Below are 21,575 nucleotides of genomic sequence, written 5' to 3' on the forward strand. Positions count from 1 at the left end.
TCAAAAATATCGCCAAAATCGAATACCTTTTGTCCTGATTTAACCGATTTTGGTGTTGCTTTCGATTCCATGTGCTAGGGCTCATACAATCTTGAGGTTTTCAATCTTGCAGTACAAACGAGAGAAAGGTTCGTTTTTTTTTCTAACTTGGTTTGATTTTTCAGTTTTCTTCTCCATAAAAATGAACAAACGCCATTAGCCACAAAAATCGTTTTTTTTCAGGTCCAAAAAGCTGGAACGGTGCATCCCATGGATGTTAGAAGAAACTCTGATTTTACTTGGTGTTTTAGAATATTAGCAGGTTATATTTCTGTTGCGTTTTTTGGTTGAACGAACCATTTCAGCATTTTCTTTTTCTATCTATTTACACATAAAAATTATGATTTTGTGCATTTTCTTTTTCTATCTATTTACACATAAAAATTCTGATTTTGTGATTTTTTCTTCTATTGTATATATGAAATGCAAGCAGATCAAGAAAGAATGATATCAGATTTGCACCAACAAACTTTTACGTTATTTAGGTATACTTGTTGGTGTTTATTTATATATTCATGATTAACTCATAATTTATGTTATTTTTTTTCATATATGATGAAAGGGTGTGATTAATTGTTAAAGAAATACTTATTGAAGGTAGTTGATATTTTTCTAAACTCTTCATATATTTTTGCTGAGGTTTTTTTTCTATATGATATCATTATAAAATTTAAACTTTTAATTAAATCAAATTTTTATGAAACTTTTTTACCCTTAGAAATTGCATTATGCTTTTATTTAAATATATATGATCGTATTTATTCCTTTGTAAAATACAAAATAAGAAATATCATCATACTTTAAATGGCACCTTTATTTGATTTAAAGAACAAAAAATGAAACCTTTTTATGAAAGGTATATAATGGCATCCTACTGTATGGTATATGTATGTAATCATGTGTGTATGTAAAAGTATAATGCAATTATAAAGATTTTATTACAAGCATCAGTATTTCTTTTTTAAAAAGTTAGAAAGGTTCGTTTTTTTTATAACCTGGTTCGGTTTTTGAGTTTTGTTCTCCAGAATTCAAAAATATCGCCAAAATCGAATACCTTTTTGTCCTAATTTAACTGATTTTGGTGTTGCTTTCGATTCCATGTGCTAGGGCTCATACAATCTTGAGGTTTTCACTCTTGCAGTACAAACGAGAGAAAGGTTCGTTTTTTTTTCTAACTTGGTTTTATTTTTCAGTTTTCTTCTCCATAATAATAAACAAACGCCATTAGCCACAAAAATCGTTTTTTTCAGGTCCAAAAAGCTGGAACGGTGCATCCCATGGATGTTAGACGAAACTCTGATTTTACTTGGTGTTTTAGAATATTAGCAGGTAATATTTCTGTTGCGTTTTTTTGGTTGAACGAACCATTTCAGCATTTTCTTTTTCTATCTATTTACACATAAAAATTATGATTTTGTGCATTTTCTTTTTCTATCTATTTACACATAAAAATTCTGATTTTGTGATTTTTTCTTCTATTGTATATATGAAATGCAAGCAGATCAAGAAAGAATGATATCAGATTTGCACCAACAAACTTTTACGTTATTTAGGTATACTTGTTGGTGTTTATTTATATATTCATGATTAACTCATAATTTATGTTATTTTTTTTCATATATGATGAAAGGGTGTGATTAATTGTTAAAGAAATACTTATTGAAGGTAGTTGATATTTTTCTAAACTCTTCATATATTTTTGCTGAGGTTTTTTTTCTATATGATATCATTATAAAATTTAAACTTTTAATTAAATCAAATTTTTATGAAACTTTTTTACCCTTAGAAATTGCATTATGCTTTTATTTAAATATATATGATCGTATTTATTCCTTTGTAAAATACAAAGTAAGAAATATCATCATACTTTAAATGGCACCTTTATTTGATTTAAAGAACAAAAAATGAAACCTTTTTATGAAAGGTATATAATGGCATCCTACTGTATGGTATATGTATGTAATCATGTGTGTATGTAAAAGTATAATGCAATTATAAAGATTTTATTACAAGCATCAGTATTTCTTTTTTAAAAAGTTAGAAAGGTTCGTTTTTTTATAACCTGGTTCGGTTTTTGAGTTTTGTTCTCCAGAATTCAAAAATATCGCCAAAATCGAATACCTTTTGTCCTGATTTAACTGATTTTGGTGTTGCTTTCGATTCCATGTGCTAGGGCTCATACAATCTTGAGGTTTTCACTCTTGCAGTACAAACGAGAGAAAGGTTCGTTTTTTTTTTCTAACTTGGTTTGATTTTTTAGTTTTCTTCTCCATAATAATGAACAAACGCCATTAGCCACAAAAATCGTTTTTTTCAGGTCCAAAAAGCTGGAACGGTGCATCCCATGGATGTTAGACGAAACTCTGATTTTACTTGGTGTTTTAGAATATTAGCAGGTTATATTTCTGTTGCGTTTTTTTGGTTGAACGAACCATTTCAGCATTTTCTTTTTCTATCTATTTACACATAAAAATTATGATTTTGTGCATTTTCTTTTTCTATCTATTTACACATAAAAATTCTGATTTTGTGATTTTTTTTTTCTTCTATTGTATATATGAAATGCAAGCAGATCAAGAAAGAATGATATCAGATTTGCACCAACAAACTTTTATGTTATTTAGGTATACTTGTTGGTGTTTATTTATATATTCATGATTAACTCATAATTTATGTTATTTTTTTTCATATATGATGAAAGGGTGTGATTAATTGTTAAAGAAATACTTATTGAAGGTAGTTGATATTTTTCTAAATTCTTCATATATTTTTGCTGAGGTTTTTTTTCTATATGATATCATTATAAAATTTAAACTTTTAATTAAATCAAATTTTTATGAAACTTTTTTACCCTTAGAAATTGCATTATGCTTTTATTTAAATATATATGACCGTATTTATTCCTTTGTAAAATACAAAGTAAGAAATATCATCATACTTTAAATGGCACCTTTATTTGATTTAAAGAACAAAAAATGAAACCTTTTTATGAAAGGTATATAATGGCATCCTACTGTATGGTATATCTATGTAATCATGTGTGTATGTAAAAGTATAATGCAATTATAAAGATTTTATTACAAGCATCAGTATTTCTTTTTTAAAAAGTTAGAAATAGCATCATACTTGCATTGAATCTCTTTATAGCATCTTATTTTTCATGCTTATTTAAATACAAAGCATGAAATAGGATCAAACTTTCTTTTATTCATGTTTTATAATGTGCTATTTTTTATTTAACTGAAATGAAATTATGAAGCTTTAAGGCAACAATTAAAGTTAGCTTATTTTTATATAATGCACTATTTGATGCTATATTGTGCTTTGTAAATACAAACTTTCATTGATTCCTTTTTTTAGTGTTGTTTTCTAATATATTTTAAATACAAGGCATGAAATAACATCATAATTTCTTTGATCCAATTTTTATAATGCACTTTTTTTCTCATTGAAATGAAAGTAAGATACTCTTAAGTCTACAATTAAAGTACGATGCAAATATGTATACAATTCATGATTGTTTTATGATGGCTTATATTTTAACTTTTTTTGCTAGGTACAAGTTTCTGATTTGTTTGGACAACCTTCAAAATAAGTAGGGGTAGAAATATGATATTTTTTCTATTATGTAATCCCTTAATAAGTGTGTAATTATATGTATGTATGTTAAAGTAAGGTTAAATGATAAAGAATTCGTGAAAGTACCTTGTTATTTCCCAGTTTTTAAAATACAAAGTAGGAAATAACATCGTACTTTCATGATTATGTCGGCATTGAACTACAATGATATTTCTTGCCCTTCCTTGTAAGGAATAAGAAATATCATCTTATTTTAATTGATTCCATTATAATATAACCAAAAATTGAAATTATGATGCTATTTCTTGCATTGTAAACATTGATCATACAAGTTTTGTATAATATCATATTTTCTCACTTTTTAGTGTCATAACATTCTAAATTTATCTATATGTTTATGAATTTGTTAATGTGAAAGTAGGATGCTTTATTAAAGAATAGAATAAAAAAAATTAATGCATATCTTAAATGTTAAGGTAAATTTTTTATATTCTGTGTTTATGTGAAAGTAGGAATTTATTATAACGAATAAAATAAAACAAATAAAGGTATTTCGTTTTTTTTTAAACACAAATTGATTGCATGTCAAAAAAGTAGTTTTCTGATTGCAAAATATTTTATTAGGTACAAATGTTGCCAGTAATAGTATTGTTGACTCTGAAAACAACAATGTAGTAGGTAAAATCCATGTCAAAAACAGTAAATTAGTAGGTAAATGGGTGGTCATAAATAGTATTTTTCAGAGTGTCTAAAATAGTTTATTTGACAGTCAACAGTAGAATATTAGGTAAAAGCATGTAAAAAGAAAACAGTAATTTATAGACTCATAAAAAAAGTCTTATAGACTGTAAAATAAACTGTTTAATAGACAATAACAACAGTTTGTATAAACTGTCGTAAAGTAAAGTCTACTTTTGATAGCCTAAAGCCTAATTGAAACACTATTTTTTAAAGTCTACTTTTGACAGCCTAAAGCCTAATTGAAACACTATTTTCTAAAGTCTACTTTTGACAGCCTAAAGCCTAATTGAAACAATATTTTATAGACCATCAAAATCAGTACTAGCAAAAGATTCCAAAAGTAAAACCAATATAAATATGTTCATTGGTTGATAAACAAATTGTAGAAGTTGAGTTTTAAAAAACCAGGTATGCTTCCTTTTTCTTTCTGTTGTATTTTGATATACAAAAATCAAATCGTAATTTCTATTTTTAATAATGAGTGATGTGTTTTGATTTTTTTTCATTTACCTACAACAAATTTTTAGTGATTTTTAGTGTATGCTTTAGAGTAACATTTACAATTTTGTTTAAATTTGATTAATTTCTATTTTTAATATAAAGTGATGTGTATTGATTTTTTTTTCATTTACCTAGCAACAAGTTTTTAGTCTATACTTTAGAGTAACACTTACAATTTTGTTTATATTTGATTTGGTTTTTAACAACTTATTTTTGTTTTTAATCATGTCTATGATGCAGGCCGGTGCTTACTTTTGACTTGTGACCAAAATAGAGGTAAATTGGAAGTCTTTTTATTTACATTATTCATCTTGTTTAAATATCATTATGCTTTTTTGCTACATGTTTTATTCTATTATATTTTAATATAGTATTAGTTTTTCCTACATGTATAACTTGATAATACTATGTAGTTTCTTTTATTTACATGTTTCATTTTGTTTACGTATCATTATCTTTTTTTGCTACATGTTATACTCTATATAATTTCTTTTATATTTATTCATTATAACAAATGTAAATCATTTAAAATATAAGTATAAACCATTTAAAGCTAATGATGTAAAAGTGGATGCAAATTTATACAAGACCAAATGTAAGAAATAGAGATATTAATAGTATAATATTTATAGAAATATATTATATAAATAGTTATTATTTTTTATTGGTTTTAGTTTAATATGTTGTTATTAAAATATAACAAAGAATAAAATTTTGTAGCAGTTATGATATCAAATTAGGTTTGTCAAAACTTTTAACATTGTAAATGAAAGTCTAAAATATTATATATCTGTATTTTCTGTTGTTTATTTTAATAATTATAAATACAATATTTATTGTTATGAACATTATGAATCTTTTTAATATTTAAGTTAATATTGTAAATGAAAGTCTGAAATATTTTATATTTGTAATTTCTATTGTTTATTTTAATAATTATAAATACAATATTTATTGTTATGAACATTATGAATCTTTTTAATATTTAAATTAATAATATTGTTATCAATTATTTAACTTTTACATTTTATTTTAAATTTTGTAGAAAATGGATATGTATTTCAATGTTAACTCTTTTCGGTCACTCAATAGTCCATATGCATGGTATAATTTCGCTTGCGTTCGGATTGATTTTGTTTGGGTGGATACAAGGGAAAACAGACAAATTATGCTTGTAATTGACCAAAATGTAAGTTCCAAATATATATATATATATATATATATATATATATATATATATATATATATATAATGCTTAATTTCACCATATAAAGAGTATTTCTATTACTATATTTTAACAATTTTTTTATTAACTAGAGAGAAAAAATGGTGGTGGTTGTGCCTAGCTCTCTAATAGGAAGATACCTAGAAAGAGGTATGGAAGGCCGCTTATATTCTATAAATCATTTTAAACTGAATTCCACTCCCGGTGACTTCCCCAAGTATAAAGGATACAACTTTGTTGATGATCAATATGTCATAATTGTCAACCAAGCTACCCGATTTACTCTACTTGAGCCGGTCATTGAAAATCATTTTCCGATTTATCCATTGGTTGAGTCTATTGAATATCTGGTGAGAAATCCACGTAAACGAAATCTGATCGGTAATTCTTAAATAGTTATTACAATATAATATTTAACTCATTTTTTTAAAAATAACTAAAATTTGTTTTACTTAAATGGTGGTTTAGATGTTGTTGGTAAAGTTATTGATGGCCGTCTTTTACACCATGACTATGCGGTTGATTTACTTCTTCAAGATCAATCGTAAGCTTTTATATTATTATTATCATTATTATTATTAAGAGTTTAATTATAAATACTATTAAAATTAATATTTCAAATTATTATAGTGGCTATGTAATTCAGCTTATTTTGAACGATGGTCCTGAAGCCTTACCTTTTAAACTCGCACGATCAATTCAAGGGAAATGGATCATATATGTATCTCGTGTTAAATATTGAAGCCGAGGGGGGAGTAAGTATAAACTTTTCAGTTCAAATCATTTAACAAATTAATTATTTTTATTATCCATATGAAGTATTTATGTATAAAAATTAATTTCAGTGAACTTTTTGGAGTCTACTTCCATTTCGAGGGTTGCATATAAGCCGGTTATGGCAGAAGCAAATGCTATTAGGGCGATTTATGGATGATATAATTATGTATTTCAATTTTAAAAATAAAAAACTTAAGAACGTTTGGTGGTGGTTTTTTTATGTAAGAATATTAGCTATTGGTATTTTGTTGTTGTAACCTTAATATATCTATTATGTTGCAATTTATTATCTTTGATCTATATTATTCAAGTATTGAACAAATTTATGTATTGAGTTGGTAGATATAATATGCTTTTTATTTATGTTTTATAAACTTATAGTGTGAAACGGGGACCCAAGATAATGAAAATGAAAATGGCGATTTGACCCAAATTTCTTTAGATATCGAAAAAGGTATGCATAATATATTAATGATAATCATATATTGATTTTTCTTATTTTGAACTAAAAAACTTATAAGAAAAAGGATTGTATTATTAATATTTTTGCAGAAAGAAGAAAACGATACAACAAAGAATATTGGAAAACACGATTTACGCAAAACAAAAAGCAAAAGGTTGTTATTTGTGAGGAACCCCAAAGTAGTGCAGAAAAACGAAAAAAAGCTAATCGTGAATATTATGTACGAATTAAGACCAAACAACAATTAGAAAAGGTACCATTACAAAACTTGGAAAACCAATGTAGTGGTGGAATAATGCTATCCGCAAATAACCATTCATCCTCACATGGTACTCGAGCCAGAGACAAAGAAAATATTATGCCGCGTAGTAAGGATAAAGCTGCTCAAAATAGGAAAGATACTAACAAAAAGTATTATGAACGCAACAAAGAAAAAAGGAGAATGCTTGAAAGAGATCACCAACAAAGAAACAATGAAAGTATATTTGCTACTGCAGAGGTCATTCACAAACATCATGTTACATGTGCTGAAGAAAACAACCAAATATATTCGGGGTTAACACACGAAACATTAGATGGTTAGTCCTAATTTAATTCTACAACAAATTTTAGTATAAACCATCATTATTTAAAATGAACAATTACATCTTTTTTATCTTTCATTTAAAATAGTTGTTTTTTCATATATTATAGAAGTTGGAGGTTGTAGCGAGGTCCATGTCAATCAAGTAATTCCAGATGACATTCTTCTAGAGGATCCATACCATTCTATTTTCGATGGTATCCCTGAAGTACATTCTATTTTGGAGGGAAGTAATATATGTGTTCATTGTGGAGCCAAACGGTTCAAACATGAATTCGCTACTTTTTGTTGCATGAGTGGGAAAACAAAGTTGGCATCTTCCCAAATTCCTGATGAGTTATATCGTCTTTTTACATCAGAAGAGGAGTCAAAAGCGTGGTTTGCCACATGCACATTTCCTCTTGATAATGAGACCAGAACACAAGATGACAAATGCTGACCATTATGACAAAATGGTGTGTGCTGAACTTCACGATCCGAAAAAGTATCCCAAAATGCACGAAATTGTTGTGAAGCACATGATCCACGGTCCTTGTGGTCATTTACGAGAAACCAGTCCATGTATGCAAGGAGAGCCAAAACAATGTCGGTGGAGATATCCTAGACAATAAGCGACGACACAAGGAGAAGACTCATATCCATTATATAGGAGGAGAAACAATGGGATAGAGGTCAACGTATGAGGAAATACACTTGATAACAAATGGGTGGTACCATATAACCCGAAGCTGTTAATGATGTTCAATTGCCACATGAATGTCGAGGTTTGCTCGAGCATAAAATCTGTGAAATATGCTTTTAAATACGTTTACAAGGGACATGACAAACAAGTTGTCCACATTGATCAAGATGGAGCGGAACCCATCATCAATGAGATTAAAAGATATCAAGATGCACGTTACGTCTCACCCCCCCCCCCCCCCCCCGAGGCAATATGGAGGATTTTTAGCTTTGCGCTTTCTCAAATCCACCCTTTCGTCATGTCTTTTCATCTTCATCTCCCGAACCAACAATTGGTTAGATTCTCAGATAATGATTCAATGATTGATATTGTGGACAGGGAGAAAGATAAGAGTTCAATGTTGACCGCATTTTTTGACATGAATAAAATGGATGAGATTGCGAGGCAATATCTATATAAAGAATTCCCAAGATACTTTACATGGAATTCAACCAAACGTTGTTGGAAGCAAAGGAAAAAAGGAGCAATGAGAGGCCGATTGGTTTCTGCTAACCCTGCCGAAGGAGAGAGATACTACCTACGGGTTCTCCTATCACATGTTAGAGGGCCAACATGCTTTGAAGATCTTTACACGGTGAACAACATGTTACATCCAACATTTCGTAAAGCTGCTCTTGAGAGAGGGTTAATAGAGACCGATGATAACCTATCTCAATGTCTTACTGAGGCTTCATTATATCAATTTCCAGGTGCTCTTAGAAGGTTATTTGCAACTATACTCATTTATTGCGAACCCGGAGATGTTCGCAAGTTATGGGATGACCACTATAATTCACTTTCTGAAGATTATATGCGACAATGTGAAAGTGTTGAGCGAGTTCAAACCATGGTTCTTATGGATATCTCTATAATTTTGCAATCTATGGGTAAGCATCTCAATGAGTTTGATCTTCCTATGTTAAATACAAACATCAATTTGGAATCTAGAGATTATCGCGAGGTCGAAGAGGAATACTCCATCGTTGTGGATGATGAACACCTTCGTGCAAAAGATTCTCTCAATACCGACCAAAAAAATGCATATGATGAGATCATGACCCACGTTAATCAGAATCGTCCGGGTGTGTTTTTTATAGATGGTCCTGGTGGAACTAGAAAAACATTTTTGTACAAAGCCTTACTTGCCGATGTTCGTTCCCATGGTCATATTGCACTTGCGACAGCTTCATCTGGTGCTGCAGCTAATAATATGCCCGGGGGGAGAACATCTCACTCGCGGTTTAAGATTCCGATAAATCTTGATATAACTCAATGTGCAAAATCAATCAGCAAAGTGGGGTTGCTCAACTACTTCGTTTGGCCAAAATAATCATATGGGATAAAGCATCAATGGCGAATAGGCAAGCAATAGAGGCGGTGGATCGAACGATGCAAGACATTACAAAGGTGAGCCTCCCTTTTGGTGGAAAGATAACGATCTTGGGAGGTGATTTTAGGCAGGTGTTACCAGTAATCAGACGTGGTACTAGAGCACAGATTATAGAAGCCAGCTTGAGGATGTCACCTCTTTGGTCTTTGATTAAAAAAATACGTTTAACTATAAATATGAGAGCACTGGCCGATCCATGGTTTTCAGATTTTTTGATACGAATTGGCAACGGAGATGAAGAAACCATCGATGAAAGTTTTGTCCGAATACCTGATGATATGTGCATTCCTTACACCGACCAAGACAAATCAAAAAACGAGTTGATTAATGCAATCTTTCCTTCTTTGCACATCAATGGAGGCTCTTCAGAGTATATTATTTCCAGGGCGATACTATCAACAAAAAATGAAAGTGTTGATGAAATTAATGATCAACTGATTGATAGGTTTTGTGGAGAGGAGAGGATTTACTATAGTTTTGATGAGGCAGAAGATGATAAGAACAATTTCTATCCGATGGAATTCTTAAACTCTATAAATATCAGTGGTTTACCTCCTCATTACCTTCGACTCAAAACTGGATGCCCTATAATACTATTAAGGAATATTGATCCTTCGAATGGTTTATGTAATGGCACAAGATTGATATGTAGAGGTTTTCAGATGAACGTGATCGATGCGGAAATAGCGGTTGGCCTTCATGCCGGAAAACGAGTTTTTTTTACCAAGAATCCCTCTTTGTCCATCCGATGATGACATGTTTCCATTCAAATTGAAAAGAAAACAGTTTCCAATTCGGCTTAGCTTTGCTATGACAATCAATAAAGCTCAAGGCCAAACAATTCCAAACGTTGGTGTTTATCTACCAGAGTCAGTATTCTCGCATGGACAACTTTATGTGGCGCTTTCCAAAGGGATATCCCGTGAGAATACAAAGGTCTTAGTGAAACCTACAAAAGAATTTCAGGGGAGAGGAATTTACACATCAAATGTGGTGTATCAAGAAGTTCTGCGTGATATATAAGATCAAATTTTGTATAAACCTTATCGATATATATTAAAATGGTAATGATATTTTTCAAATTATTTGTGTTCTTAAAAATATTTATTTTCTATATATAACTAATTGAAAAAATTCAATGAAAAAAACCATTCCTGAATATAACTATTCATTTAATTATGAATTTGATGAAATGTTTTTACATAATTCTTGTGAAAAAAATTAAAAATAACAAGTCTTTTACATTAAATGATTATAAGCATTTGTTGTATGAATTGGTAAAAAAGAAAACATATTTTGATTCCTTTTAAAATTTATAAACAACAAAAGAAAAAACTCTCATATTGGAGGAAGATTGGAAACATGATGGTTTTCATTTATTATCATATACGATTACAGTCGCACCACCTCACCGAGATAACTTTTCACCTAACAACAACTAATTGGCGCCTAGAAACTTTTTGTCGAAAGGAACAATAGCCGTCGCCGCATCGCGCGGGTACCCCGCTAGTATGTATATATATATATATATATATATATATATATATATATATATATATATATATATATATATATATATATATATATATATATATATATTATATATATATATATATATATATATATATATATATTATATATATATATATATATATATATATATATATATATATATATATATATATATATATATATATATATATATAATTTAGTATATTTGCAATAATTTTGGAATCCTTTCGTGCCAGTATGTTGGAACACTTGAACAACTGATGATGAAAAATGTGACCCAGATCCATTCACACTCATTTGGTTATATGCAAATCAGAGCTAATTATTTCGTAGGAATGATTTTGCATCTTGCAAATTGGAATAAATAACAATTCTTACTAGAATACCAACGTTCGCCACCCTTTAATGAGACAAAAAATTCTTTAAAACTAAAAAACAAAGTTAAATATGTTACTTTTGTTAATATTGTCAATGAAAAGAATTGTTTTGATTCTCTGAATGTCATGAAACACTATCAATTTGAAGTATTTCGATAGTACAAATCGAACACTCAGTTGGATAAACTTCAGAGCTTTTCAGAATTAAAGAATGTTTATGAAAATGTTCTTCCAGAAGTACCATAAAATGATCAAAATTGGATATATAGTTTTATGTCTAAAAACTGTCACATGATAGTTTCAAACGGTCAATAACCCACCAACATTGTCATACAAAAGGGATTTTAGGATAAGGTCAAACTGAGTCAAGTAGTCCAAAAAACCGAATTTCTGATGCATCATCTAGAGTTCGTCGCGGCTGATATATTAAGTAGAAAAATTATTGATTTGTTTTTATTTTATTGAACTTTCAGCCTTTTTGAGAGCATATGATATTTATTTAATACTTTAATATCATAATTATTAAAAATGTTTTGCATTTTAAATGCATTAGTTAGTGTGTATGCTTGACTTATACTGTGGATCAATAATTCTCTAATTATTTTTGTGTGCATAATAGTTTGTGGTCTTCAAAAGGAATTAAGAATAAGATCTACTTAGATTTGATTCTCTAATCTATCGACTTTCTTTCTACCCTTATTTAATTATGTTGATTAAATTTAACATTAAGATCTTATATAAATGATTTTGGTCAACTTCAAGAAATTAAGTAATAATATTTCGCGGATACGATTTGGACTTCTAAGTTACTATGATATGTGTGTATAATACACCTAAAAAAGTTATCTTTTTATTTATTTATTTTATGATCTTTAAAGTTGTATGGTTTAAAGTTGATGGATTACATACCGCAAAAGTATTGTAGCGTGATAAATAAATCTTATATATATATATATATATATATATATATATATATATATATATATATATATATATATATATATATATATATATATATATATATATATATATATATATATATAAAAGAGTTCATTTGAGACGGACATAATTTTGTAAAACCGTGAGACCAATTTTTTCTAGTGAAATATTCTAATATTCTAGTCATCGTAAAAATATAATATGTATAATATTCTAATATTATACGCTTTTAAAATATTTCAATGTAAAATGTGTTAAAACTATTTTTTAGAATATCATAATATTACATATATTAATTTTTTTTTAATAACAGAATATTAGAATATTTCACTGAAAAAATAGTCTCAAGGTCTCACAAAATTAGACCCGTCTCAAATGAACCTAACCCTATATATAAGTAAGAGTTCATTTGAGACGGACATAATTTTGTGATATATATATATATATATATATATATATATATATATATATATATATATATATATATATATATATATTAAATGAGAACAAAAAAATGTTAACAACTCTAATAACTTATATATTTAGCTTATATATAAAGGTATTCATGTATTTTTGTCAAATATATGTTTGCAAACTATATAAAGGACATTTTTGTCTATCAATAAATAGAATGACATAATGGTAAATACCTGAAAATAAGAACCTAGATATTTAATCCTAAGATCATATTGTGCTCTTCATGATCTGATGTTTTATTCATTTACAACAAAACATCTAGTTACTGAAAACTCTCTCAAACATCTCTTATTTACTTCTACAACAACAAGATCACACATCACAGACTTACCGCCACTTCTTTCCTCCTCTGTGCACATCAGATATGTTCCGATCTACTAACCACAACATCACCGACTTGAAACCACCGCTCACTTTTTATTTTTCTCCAACAAAAACCACCGATACTCATAGACCTAAAACTTGAGACAATGAGGTTCTCAAATCTGGTTAGATCTAATGTGTGGTTCGGTCTAGATCTTCGTCTCCAGCCCTCCAACTTCAAGATCTGATGGAGCATGAGAAAGCTTCTCTGATCTTCTTTCTTTAGTCAACATCCTCTACGATCTAAGATCTCTGACGATAGATCTACGATCTTCGGTGATGGATTAACAATTTCTGACAACAGATCAACGTTTTTTGCCTCTAGATCTACTATTTATGCCTCTCGATCTATGAGCTCCAGCGATAGATTTACGATTTATGCCTCCTGATCTGCGACCGTTATCAACTACCGCCATCGATGATGGCTCGCCACACCGGTGACACACCATTAAATCAAATTCATTTTTTCTCGCTGATATATCTAGTGAAATACATCAGGTATACAAATTTTTTTTATTGTTTTTCCTTCTATTAAACTGTGAATATAATGTTTTAGTCTCTCATTTGTTGTTTCATTTTGGTAATTGTTTTTTAATTGCTATTAAGTTATGAATCCAAGTTTGGTTTTTTTTTAAAATAATATTTGCATAAAATATGTTATTCACATTTTATGTTTTATGATTATTTTGTTGTGAATTGAATTTAGATGTTCTTATTATGTTAGGTTTTTCACAAAAATAATATTAATTTAGGTTTATTTAAATTGTGATTTTGATGTTTTAAACTTTTAGAGTGTTTAGTTTTGTTATTGTTAATTTTAAAATGTTATTAATAAGAAAATATAAGTTTTAAGTTGTGACTGCATTAATTTTTATAAGTTTTAAGTTGTGAATTCATGATTTTTATAAGTTTTAAACTACAAATGCATGCATTTTTATAAGTTTTAACATGTGAATGCATGATTTTTTACACCGATCTGATTGTTTCAATGAAAGACATAAGTTTTATGATTTGAATGCATGGTTTTTATAAGTTTTATGTTGTGAATGCATGATTTTTTTAAACAGATCTGACTGTTTCAATGAAAAACATAAATTTTAAACTGCGAATCTTGTGAATACATTATTTTCTTTTTGAAGTTTTATATTTTTAATGTTAGTGTTTTCTCAAATAATGTTAATTTAGTGTTTTAAAATTATGATTAATGTTTCATTTATTGTTTAGTTATGTTAACGTTAGTTTTAACTGTTATCAATAAGTAAATATATGTTTTAAAATTGTGAATAAATGATTTTTTATAAGTTTAAAGCTGTGAATATATGATTTTTTTTATAAGTTTTAAGCTATAAATACATGATTTTTAAGCATATCCGATTGTTTCAACAAAATACATAAATTTTAAGTTGTGAATACATGAGTTTTTTTTAATAAGTTTTAAGTTGTTAATGCAGGATTTTTTACACATATATGATTGCTTCAATGAAACACATAAGTTTTAAGCTGTGAATGCATGATTTAGTATGATTTTATATAATTTTGAATAAAGTATACACAATTTAATCTGTGAATATTTTTGTAAATAAACTTTAAAAGAAACATTATTATATAGATCTAAAGCTATAAATATAAGTTTTAAGTTGAGATATGGTTGTGAATGTATAACTTTTGTGCATAAACTATGAATTTATTATATTAAGCTTGAATATTATGTATTAAATTATGAAATAGTTGTATTAAGTTGTGAATTGACTGTAATAAGTTGTTAATTTTAATGAATTTTGTGTTAAAATAAGAATAATTTATGTATGGATATTTGAGAAAGATGTTATTTGTGATTTATGAATATATTATAAGTATAATATAATAATTGAGAAATCAAATTATTTAATTAGTACTGATCAAGAATTAATTTGGAATTAATTTAGTGATCAAAAGAGACTGATTAAATTTATGGGAGCTGATTAGGTAAATCAGTAATACTTATAGTTTAGACCAATGATTAATGTTGATTAGGGTTGGACTAAACCTTTATGAGAGTCCATGAAGGTTTAGCCCAAAAGGCCTATGAAACATGAAGATTTATGGTGAATTAGGGTTTGCATGGATGAAACCCTAGGCTATAAAAGTAACCCCTAACTGTTGGGTTTTAGTATAATACAACATCCTATGGTGCACATACAACCCTAAATACCTTGGATCTATGTTTTCACTAATTATACATGCAAAGGTGTTTCCAAGGTATTAAGCCTATAACTAGCATATAAAGCTGTAAACTACACAAGATACTAGTTAGTGTAACATACCTTTTCATATGGCTGGAAGTCTTGATGTATTTGGCCTTAAGAGCTTAGCCCCAATAGTGTGGAAGACTCAAATGAAGTCACAACACATCAAGGACAAAGGTAGGACTTGAGAGAGAATCTCCATGCACTCTAAAACCTTCATGAACTCCAAGAACATGCACATACACTGGGGTTGGTGGTTTTAGGTCATCATATATGTATTTATATGTGTTGAATTCTAAGAGTCATGGGTATAACCCGAACCCATACCAATGGGTTTTATGATCCATGATTCATATGTCCCAACTCTTTATGTATCCATACATAAACTTGGTCAAACATGGATTATAAGCCCAACACATATAAATATAACTAATTACCATAATTAGTACCCATAGATTTAATTAGTATCTTTTGATCACTAAATTAATTCTTCATCAACACTAATTAAAACATATGATTTCATATTAATATATTAGAACATATAATATATTAATAAATCATATATAACCTCTTCTCTCAAAAGTCCATCCTAACAAATTGTCCTGATGATATGCAACCCAAATGGACCATGCTACTCTCGGGTCGAATACATACTGATAATAGTTATGGGCTTAGACATCTAATCCAATAGTCTCCCACTTGGATAAGTCTAAAACTATTATTGCGTATGACTCCAAGATCCCGACTAGCAATCGTAGCTCCTAAAAGCCGCTACCGAACTCTGACCAAGTCAATGACATGTCCATTAGATAAAGGATCATATATTCCTCCATTCTAGATATCATATGGACTGAGACATGGATTATAATCATTCTCTCTGTCCATTTGTTGTTTCCTGATTTCCGATTTATGATGACTGACTAATTGAACAAATCAAATCAGTCCAGGCCCGCCCGAGCACTGACGTTTTTCATCACTGAATCATTGAGGGGACCACAGATATCGCTTTTATCCTCCAAGGGTAAAAGGAATGGATAAACTTTGACTCATATGCTTGTGCTAACTACTTGTTGAATCATACACAAAGGCACGTTTTATAACTGTTGGATTAATGTCTAAGTCCATAACTATAGTTGGTAAGACTTGACCCGACCCGGCATGGTCCATTTGGGTTGCATGGCATCATGCATATGGATAGACTATAATGAGAGAAATAACACTTAAGGTTGGTTAATATATTATAAGTTCTAATATATTAATAAGGTTATTTAATTAGTATTGATCAAGAATTAATTAAGTGATCAAAAGGAGACTAATTAGATATATGGGTTGATTGTGTAAATCATTCATTCTTATATATGTGGGGTTGTGATCCAAGATTCCTTATGTTGGACTAAGTCCATGGGGTGACCCATGGATACTCCATGGAGGTTAAAATCCATGGAGCATAAGGAATGGGTAAAGTTATGAGTTACATGGTGTAACCCTAATAGCCACCATATAAAAGAATCCCATGGCTCAAGAAATCGTGCACTAATGTATGAATATGAGGGCTAGACGATTTCAAGGAGTGTTCCATTTCTCTCAAGTCATTCCATGTGCATTTGGTGTTGTGTGAACCATTTGAGGTGTCACACTTGGGGCACTAGGCACTGAAGCTTCATGGAGACAAGCTACATCAAACAAAGGTATGTATTCTATCCATTTGATTACCCAAGTATCAAGTATTGTATGCCAGATAGGGTAATACCTTGGAAAGTTCATAATTGCATGTATAATAGAGAAAACATAGATCCAAGGTATTTAGGGTTGCATGTACACTTAGGAGTGTTAGAATGCTCAAAACCCATCAGTGATATCAGAGCCAAGGCTTGTTTTCTTGTTATACTTGCAAAATTAGCTGAAAAATCGAATTGTATTAGTTTAAAAGTTATGCTAATTACTTGAAAAAATTTGATGTGAATTATCTTTGTTCATATGAGTTTATTAGATTAATAGAAAAGTTAATTGATTATGTGTTTTCAATCCATTTTAATCTAAGAGTTGATTCTAAAATGTGTTTTTGTAACTTGTCCTCAAGTTATATGAAAAGTCACATTTAAGTTTCATAAAACTCATAAAAAGTTGGCAATGGTTACAAAAATGAAGAGTCTTGTCCTCATAAAATGGTTTTATGACTCCATAACTTGTCCTCAAGTTATGGAGGTTCAAGAGTCACTTCATTAAATGATAAAATCTGTAACCTTAATTAGTTCCATAAGTTACAAAAATAAAGAAAAGTTACATTCTTTTATTAGTTTAAAGTCTTCCATAACTTGTCCTCAAGTTATGGAACTTGAAGAGTTTTTTTTAATTAAAACTACTTTAAACACATAAGTTATGGAATTAATTAGTTTTGAATATTTTCAAAACTTGCCCTCAAGTTTTGGAATTTGTAAAGTTTTCCCCATGAATACTTTAATTCCAAGTTAGCCCTTAGAATTTTAAAAGTTAAAATTTAACCCTTATACTTTATAGTATTATAAGTTAATAATAAATATATGTATAAGAGCAAGTCAGTCTTACCGTTAGTAGGCCTCATTCACGAAGCCGGTCTATAAGGGGGGTATAAGGTTACTGCCTATAAAATGGCAGTTTAATGGGTGTCCACTCTCACCCACCGCTTCCTTGACTGGTGGAGGGTCGTTAGCCGAATGGGTAGGACAAGGACTATAATTCTTCCTTCATTAAAAGTATTAATGATAAATACTAAGTAACTAAACACTTATAAATTCCCAATCTTAGTTACTTAGGAAAATGTGAATAAGGTGCTAATCCATGAAATACACTTTGCACTTTGTTTAAACCGTTAGTGGAGCGTGTGTGGTTAACCGGCACACTAACCTGGATTTAACAAAGTAGGCAAAGGGTAACTTAATATTTATCATAGTATCGGTGGAGCTCGTGTGGTTAACCAGCACATCGATTGAGGGGTAAATATTAAGGGTACCAAGTATATTTGCATGGTTACTTCACACCTTGTTTTGTGATCCTCGGCATCCCAGTCACAAAACTTGAAGGGCACACTCGAGATTGAAACATGCCATTGAAAAGTTCAATGAATCTCAAAAGATCTAGGAGTTTCAAATCCAATTAAAAACCTAATTACATTATTTCGTTTTTCATGGTGGAAATTGGTAAATCGTCATTTACCTACCTTCAACTATTTTATAACTCGGATTACGGCATCCCTCTTCCAGTTATAAATAGGTTGTTGGATCTTAGCCTTAATATTTCATATTGGGTGTTATATTAAGGACTTTAGATCAACTATCTTGAATATCTCCCAAAAGATGTCTAGTTCAGACATCTATGATCTTCCCAAATCTCTTGGAACTTTACTTCCTCCACCTCCTCCAATTATTCTCCCTAACCCACAAGTTCAAGGTCACTCAAGCCCTAATGGCAAGCAAGGTCTATGTGTGATCACATCTTAGAGATGAAGTCACATATTGACAAGCTGGGAGAGTTGGGTGTCAAAGTCTTGAGAAAGTTGGATGTTCAATCACTTTCTAAGTCACATAGTGAGTTCCTTTGGGACTACTATGAAACAGACTATGACATGAACCTTAATGATCATATCTATTTGCTTGGTGCTGCTGAATCAACAATGATTTGGAACGATAGTAAAGCAAATTTGATTAGAAGATCAACTTCCCAAAAACTTTATGGACAATGACAATGGTGACACTGGAAATCCAGAAAAAACATTCTCTTCCCAATGGAAAGGGATTGGCCATAGTCAACCCGGTTGACCAAATGGTAAAGAGAAAGGCTAAGTCTGAGATAGTCCCATTACCAAAGGATCCATATGTTTATTTTGCCAAAGGAAGGGGCGTTGATTGCAAAGCTGCCAAATTTACCTAAGGATGTTAAAGTCAATAAGTTTGACTCTACATCAGGTAGAACCCATTATCTAACTCTGTTAAGTTCTATTCTGAGATCCTCATTACATGATGTGACTGGGTCACATGTTGATGTTTTAAGAATCAAAGAATAGAGAGAAATATTAAAGGAAGTATATGCTGATTCTGATCGTGAAGGTGGATTTCGATCGCATCAGAATTTTGAGCAGTTGCTTAAGAAGTTATGATATATTGCTAAGGAATAGATAACAACAATTTTCCATGTGGATTGTAAGGATAAGTTTTTCCGCAAAGTTTTAAAATAAAAGAAAATTGTTTAATTTTATTTATTTGAAGTATCCTTACAATGGCATTTGTGGAAAATTGTTGCTTATATGATTCCACTGACAGCAATATTGGAAAAATGGATTTGGTTCTTTCATTTGTGGTAGTGTCTAAATTTACCAAATCAGGAAAGTTCCTCATCACCCAAGTTTCAATTGGACCGAAACTTGGAATCATGCAAGTTGAATAGTATGATGAATGAGAACTTTCAAGCATTGGAAAATCAAGACTAATTACTTGTTCACATGGATCTGTGAGTCAAGTGAAGGACTAAAGGGATCGAGTACACATTCTTGTGCACTGGTCATGTCCACCACAAAGCTCGTTAAGACTATTTGATTTACTAAAGTTTAGTAAATATGGTTATACTTACAAGTTTAAGTATAATTCTGAAACATTGGAAAAGTCTCAATGTATGGCAGAACGAATGGGAATAATCAAATTAGGCAGAAAGATAAAAGTTTCTCAAATCTGAAAAGATGGGAGAGTACTTTAGTATCATGTTTGTGATCATCTTAATGATTTAGAAATCATATCACAATTAGTCCTCTAAAGGTCATCTTAGTGCATTCTTATGACTAAGAAGAGGAGTCATGAATTGTTGAAATGGTTAGATCAGGAAGATGAGTCATACTTCGTTCCAAAACAATTCTTAGAGTCATACTCCAAGATTGTAACTTGAGTGACATATCTTAAAGAAAGGTTTAAAACACTTGTCAAATGTAAGAGTAAAAGTGTCCTACTCTTGTACATTTGAAATTGGTAAGTTGTGATGTTTTGGATAAAACAAAGACCAACCAAGGTTAATTGTGTGAAGTGTTTGTGTTGATAAAGAATCCGCACTATCTCTTGAATATTTGGCCAGATAGTCTTATATGTCAAGAGGATAGTGGGAGTCTTAAAGATCCTAATATGAATTTCAAGAACTAATCAAGAATAAAACCTGAGGTTCTTCACTAGCACACGACTTGAGGTTTATAATCTATCGTGTTGACATATTCTGTGCCCATTCCAGTTAAAGTTGGCTTTGCATAGGAGTTCTGAAAGTTCTCAATTGGTTGCATAACAACTTGGAAGCAATGGCAGGCCCTGTACTGCCATGTGGCAAGAAGTTAAGATTGCATAAGTTCAGTCCATATGAGTTTGGATTTGTCATTATCCTTGTCTTGTGACTATGGTTTTGACGATTCAAATGGATAAGACACACATACACCATAAAATCTAAGGGTCATAAGGTTTCTCTCCGATTCATGAAAATGGTGGTGAGGAAACACTTCCACCAAGTAGATTTGAAGCAGATGGTAAAAGGTCTAAACAATTGAGACTATGATTACGACATCCCTTTTCATAGTTCTGAAATTGTTTAGACACACATGCATGCTATCTAAGGAAAGGTGTATGATTTTGATAAAGTTTTATCAAATCATCTCGTAT

At 30.0% G+C, this 21,575-nt stretch overlaps 2 protein-coding genes across 2 annotated transcripts; both read left to right on the forward strand.

Moving 5' to 3' along the window:
• The first annotated feature begins 8,645 nt into the window (after positions 1 to 8,645).
• Positions 8,646 to 9,959, forward strand: LOC145111246 (uncharacterized). Its single transcript, XM_079047543.1, has one exon. The coding sequence runs from the start codon at positions 8,646 to 8,648 to the stop codon at positions 9,957 to 9,959; it is 1,314 nt and encodes a 437-aa protein (XP_078903669.1).
• Positions 9,960 to 9,979: 20 nt separating this feature from the next.
• LOC145111247 (uncharacterized) lies at positions 9,980 to 10,771 on the forward strand. The gene has a single exon (XM_079047544.1). The coding sequence runs from the start codon at positions 9,980 to 9,982 to the stop codon at positions 10,769 to 10,771; it is 792 nt and encodes a 263-aa protein (XP_078903670.1).
• Positions 10,772 to 21,575: the final 10,804 nt, after the last annotated feature.

Source organism: Lactuca virosa, chromosome 5, assembly GCF_052849685.1.
Source record: "Lactuca virosa cultivar CGN04683 chromosome 5, Lactuca_virosa_CGN04683_v6, whole genome shotgun sequence".
In the NCBI taxonomy this organism is placed as follows: domain Eukaryota; kingdom Viridiplantae; phylum Streptophyta; class Magnoliopsida; order Asterales; family Asteraceae; genus Lactuca; species Lactuca virosa.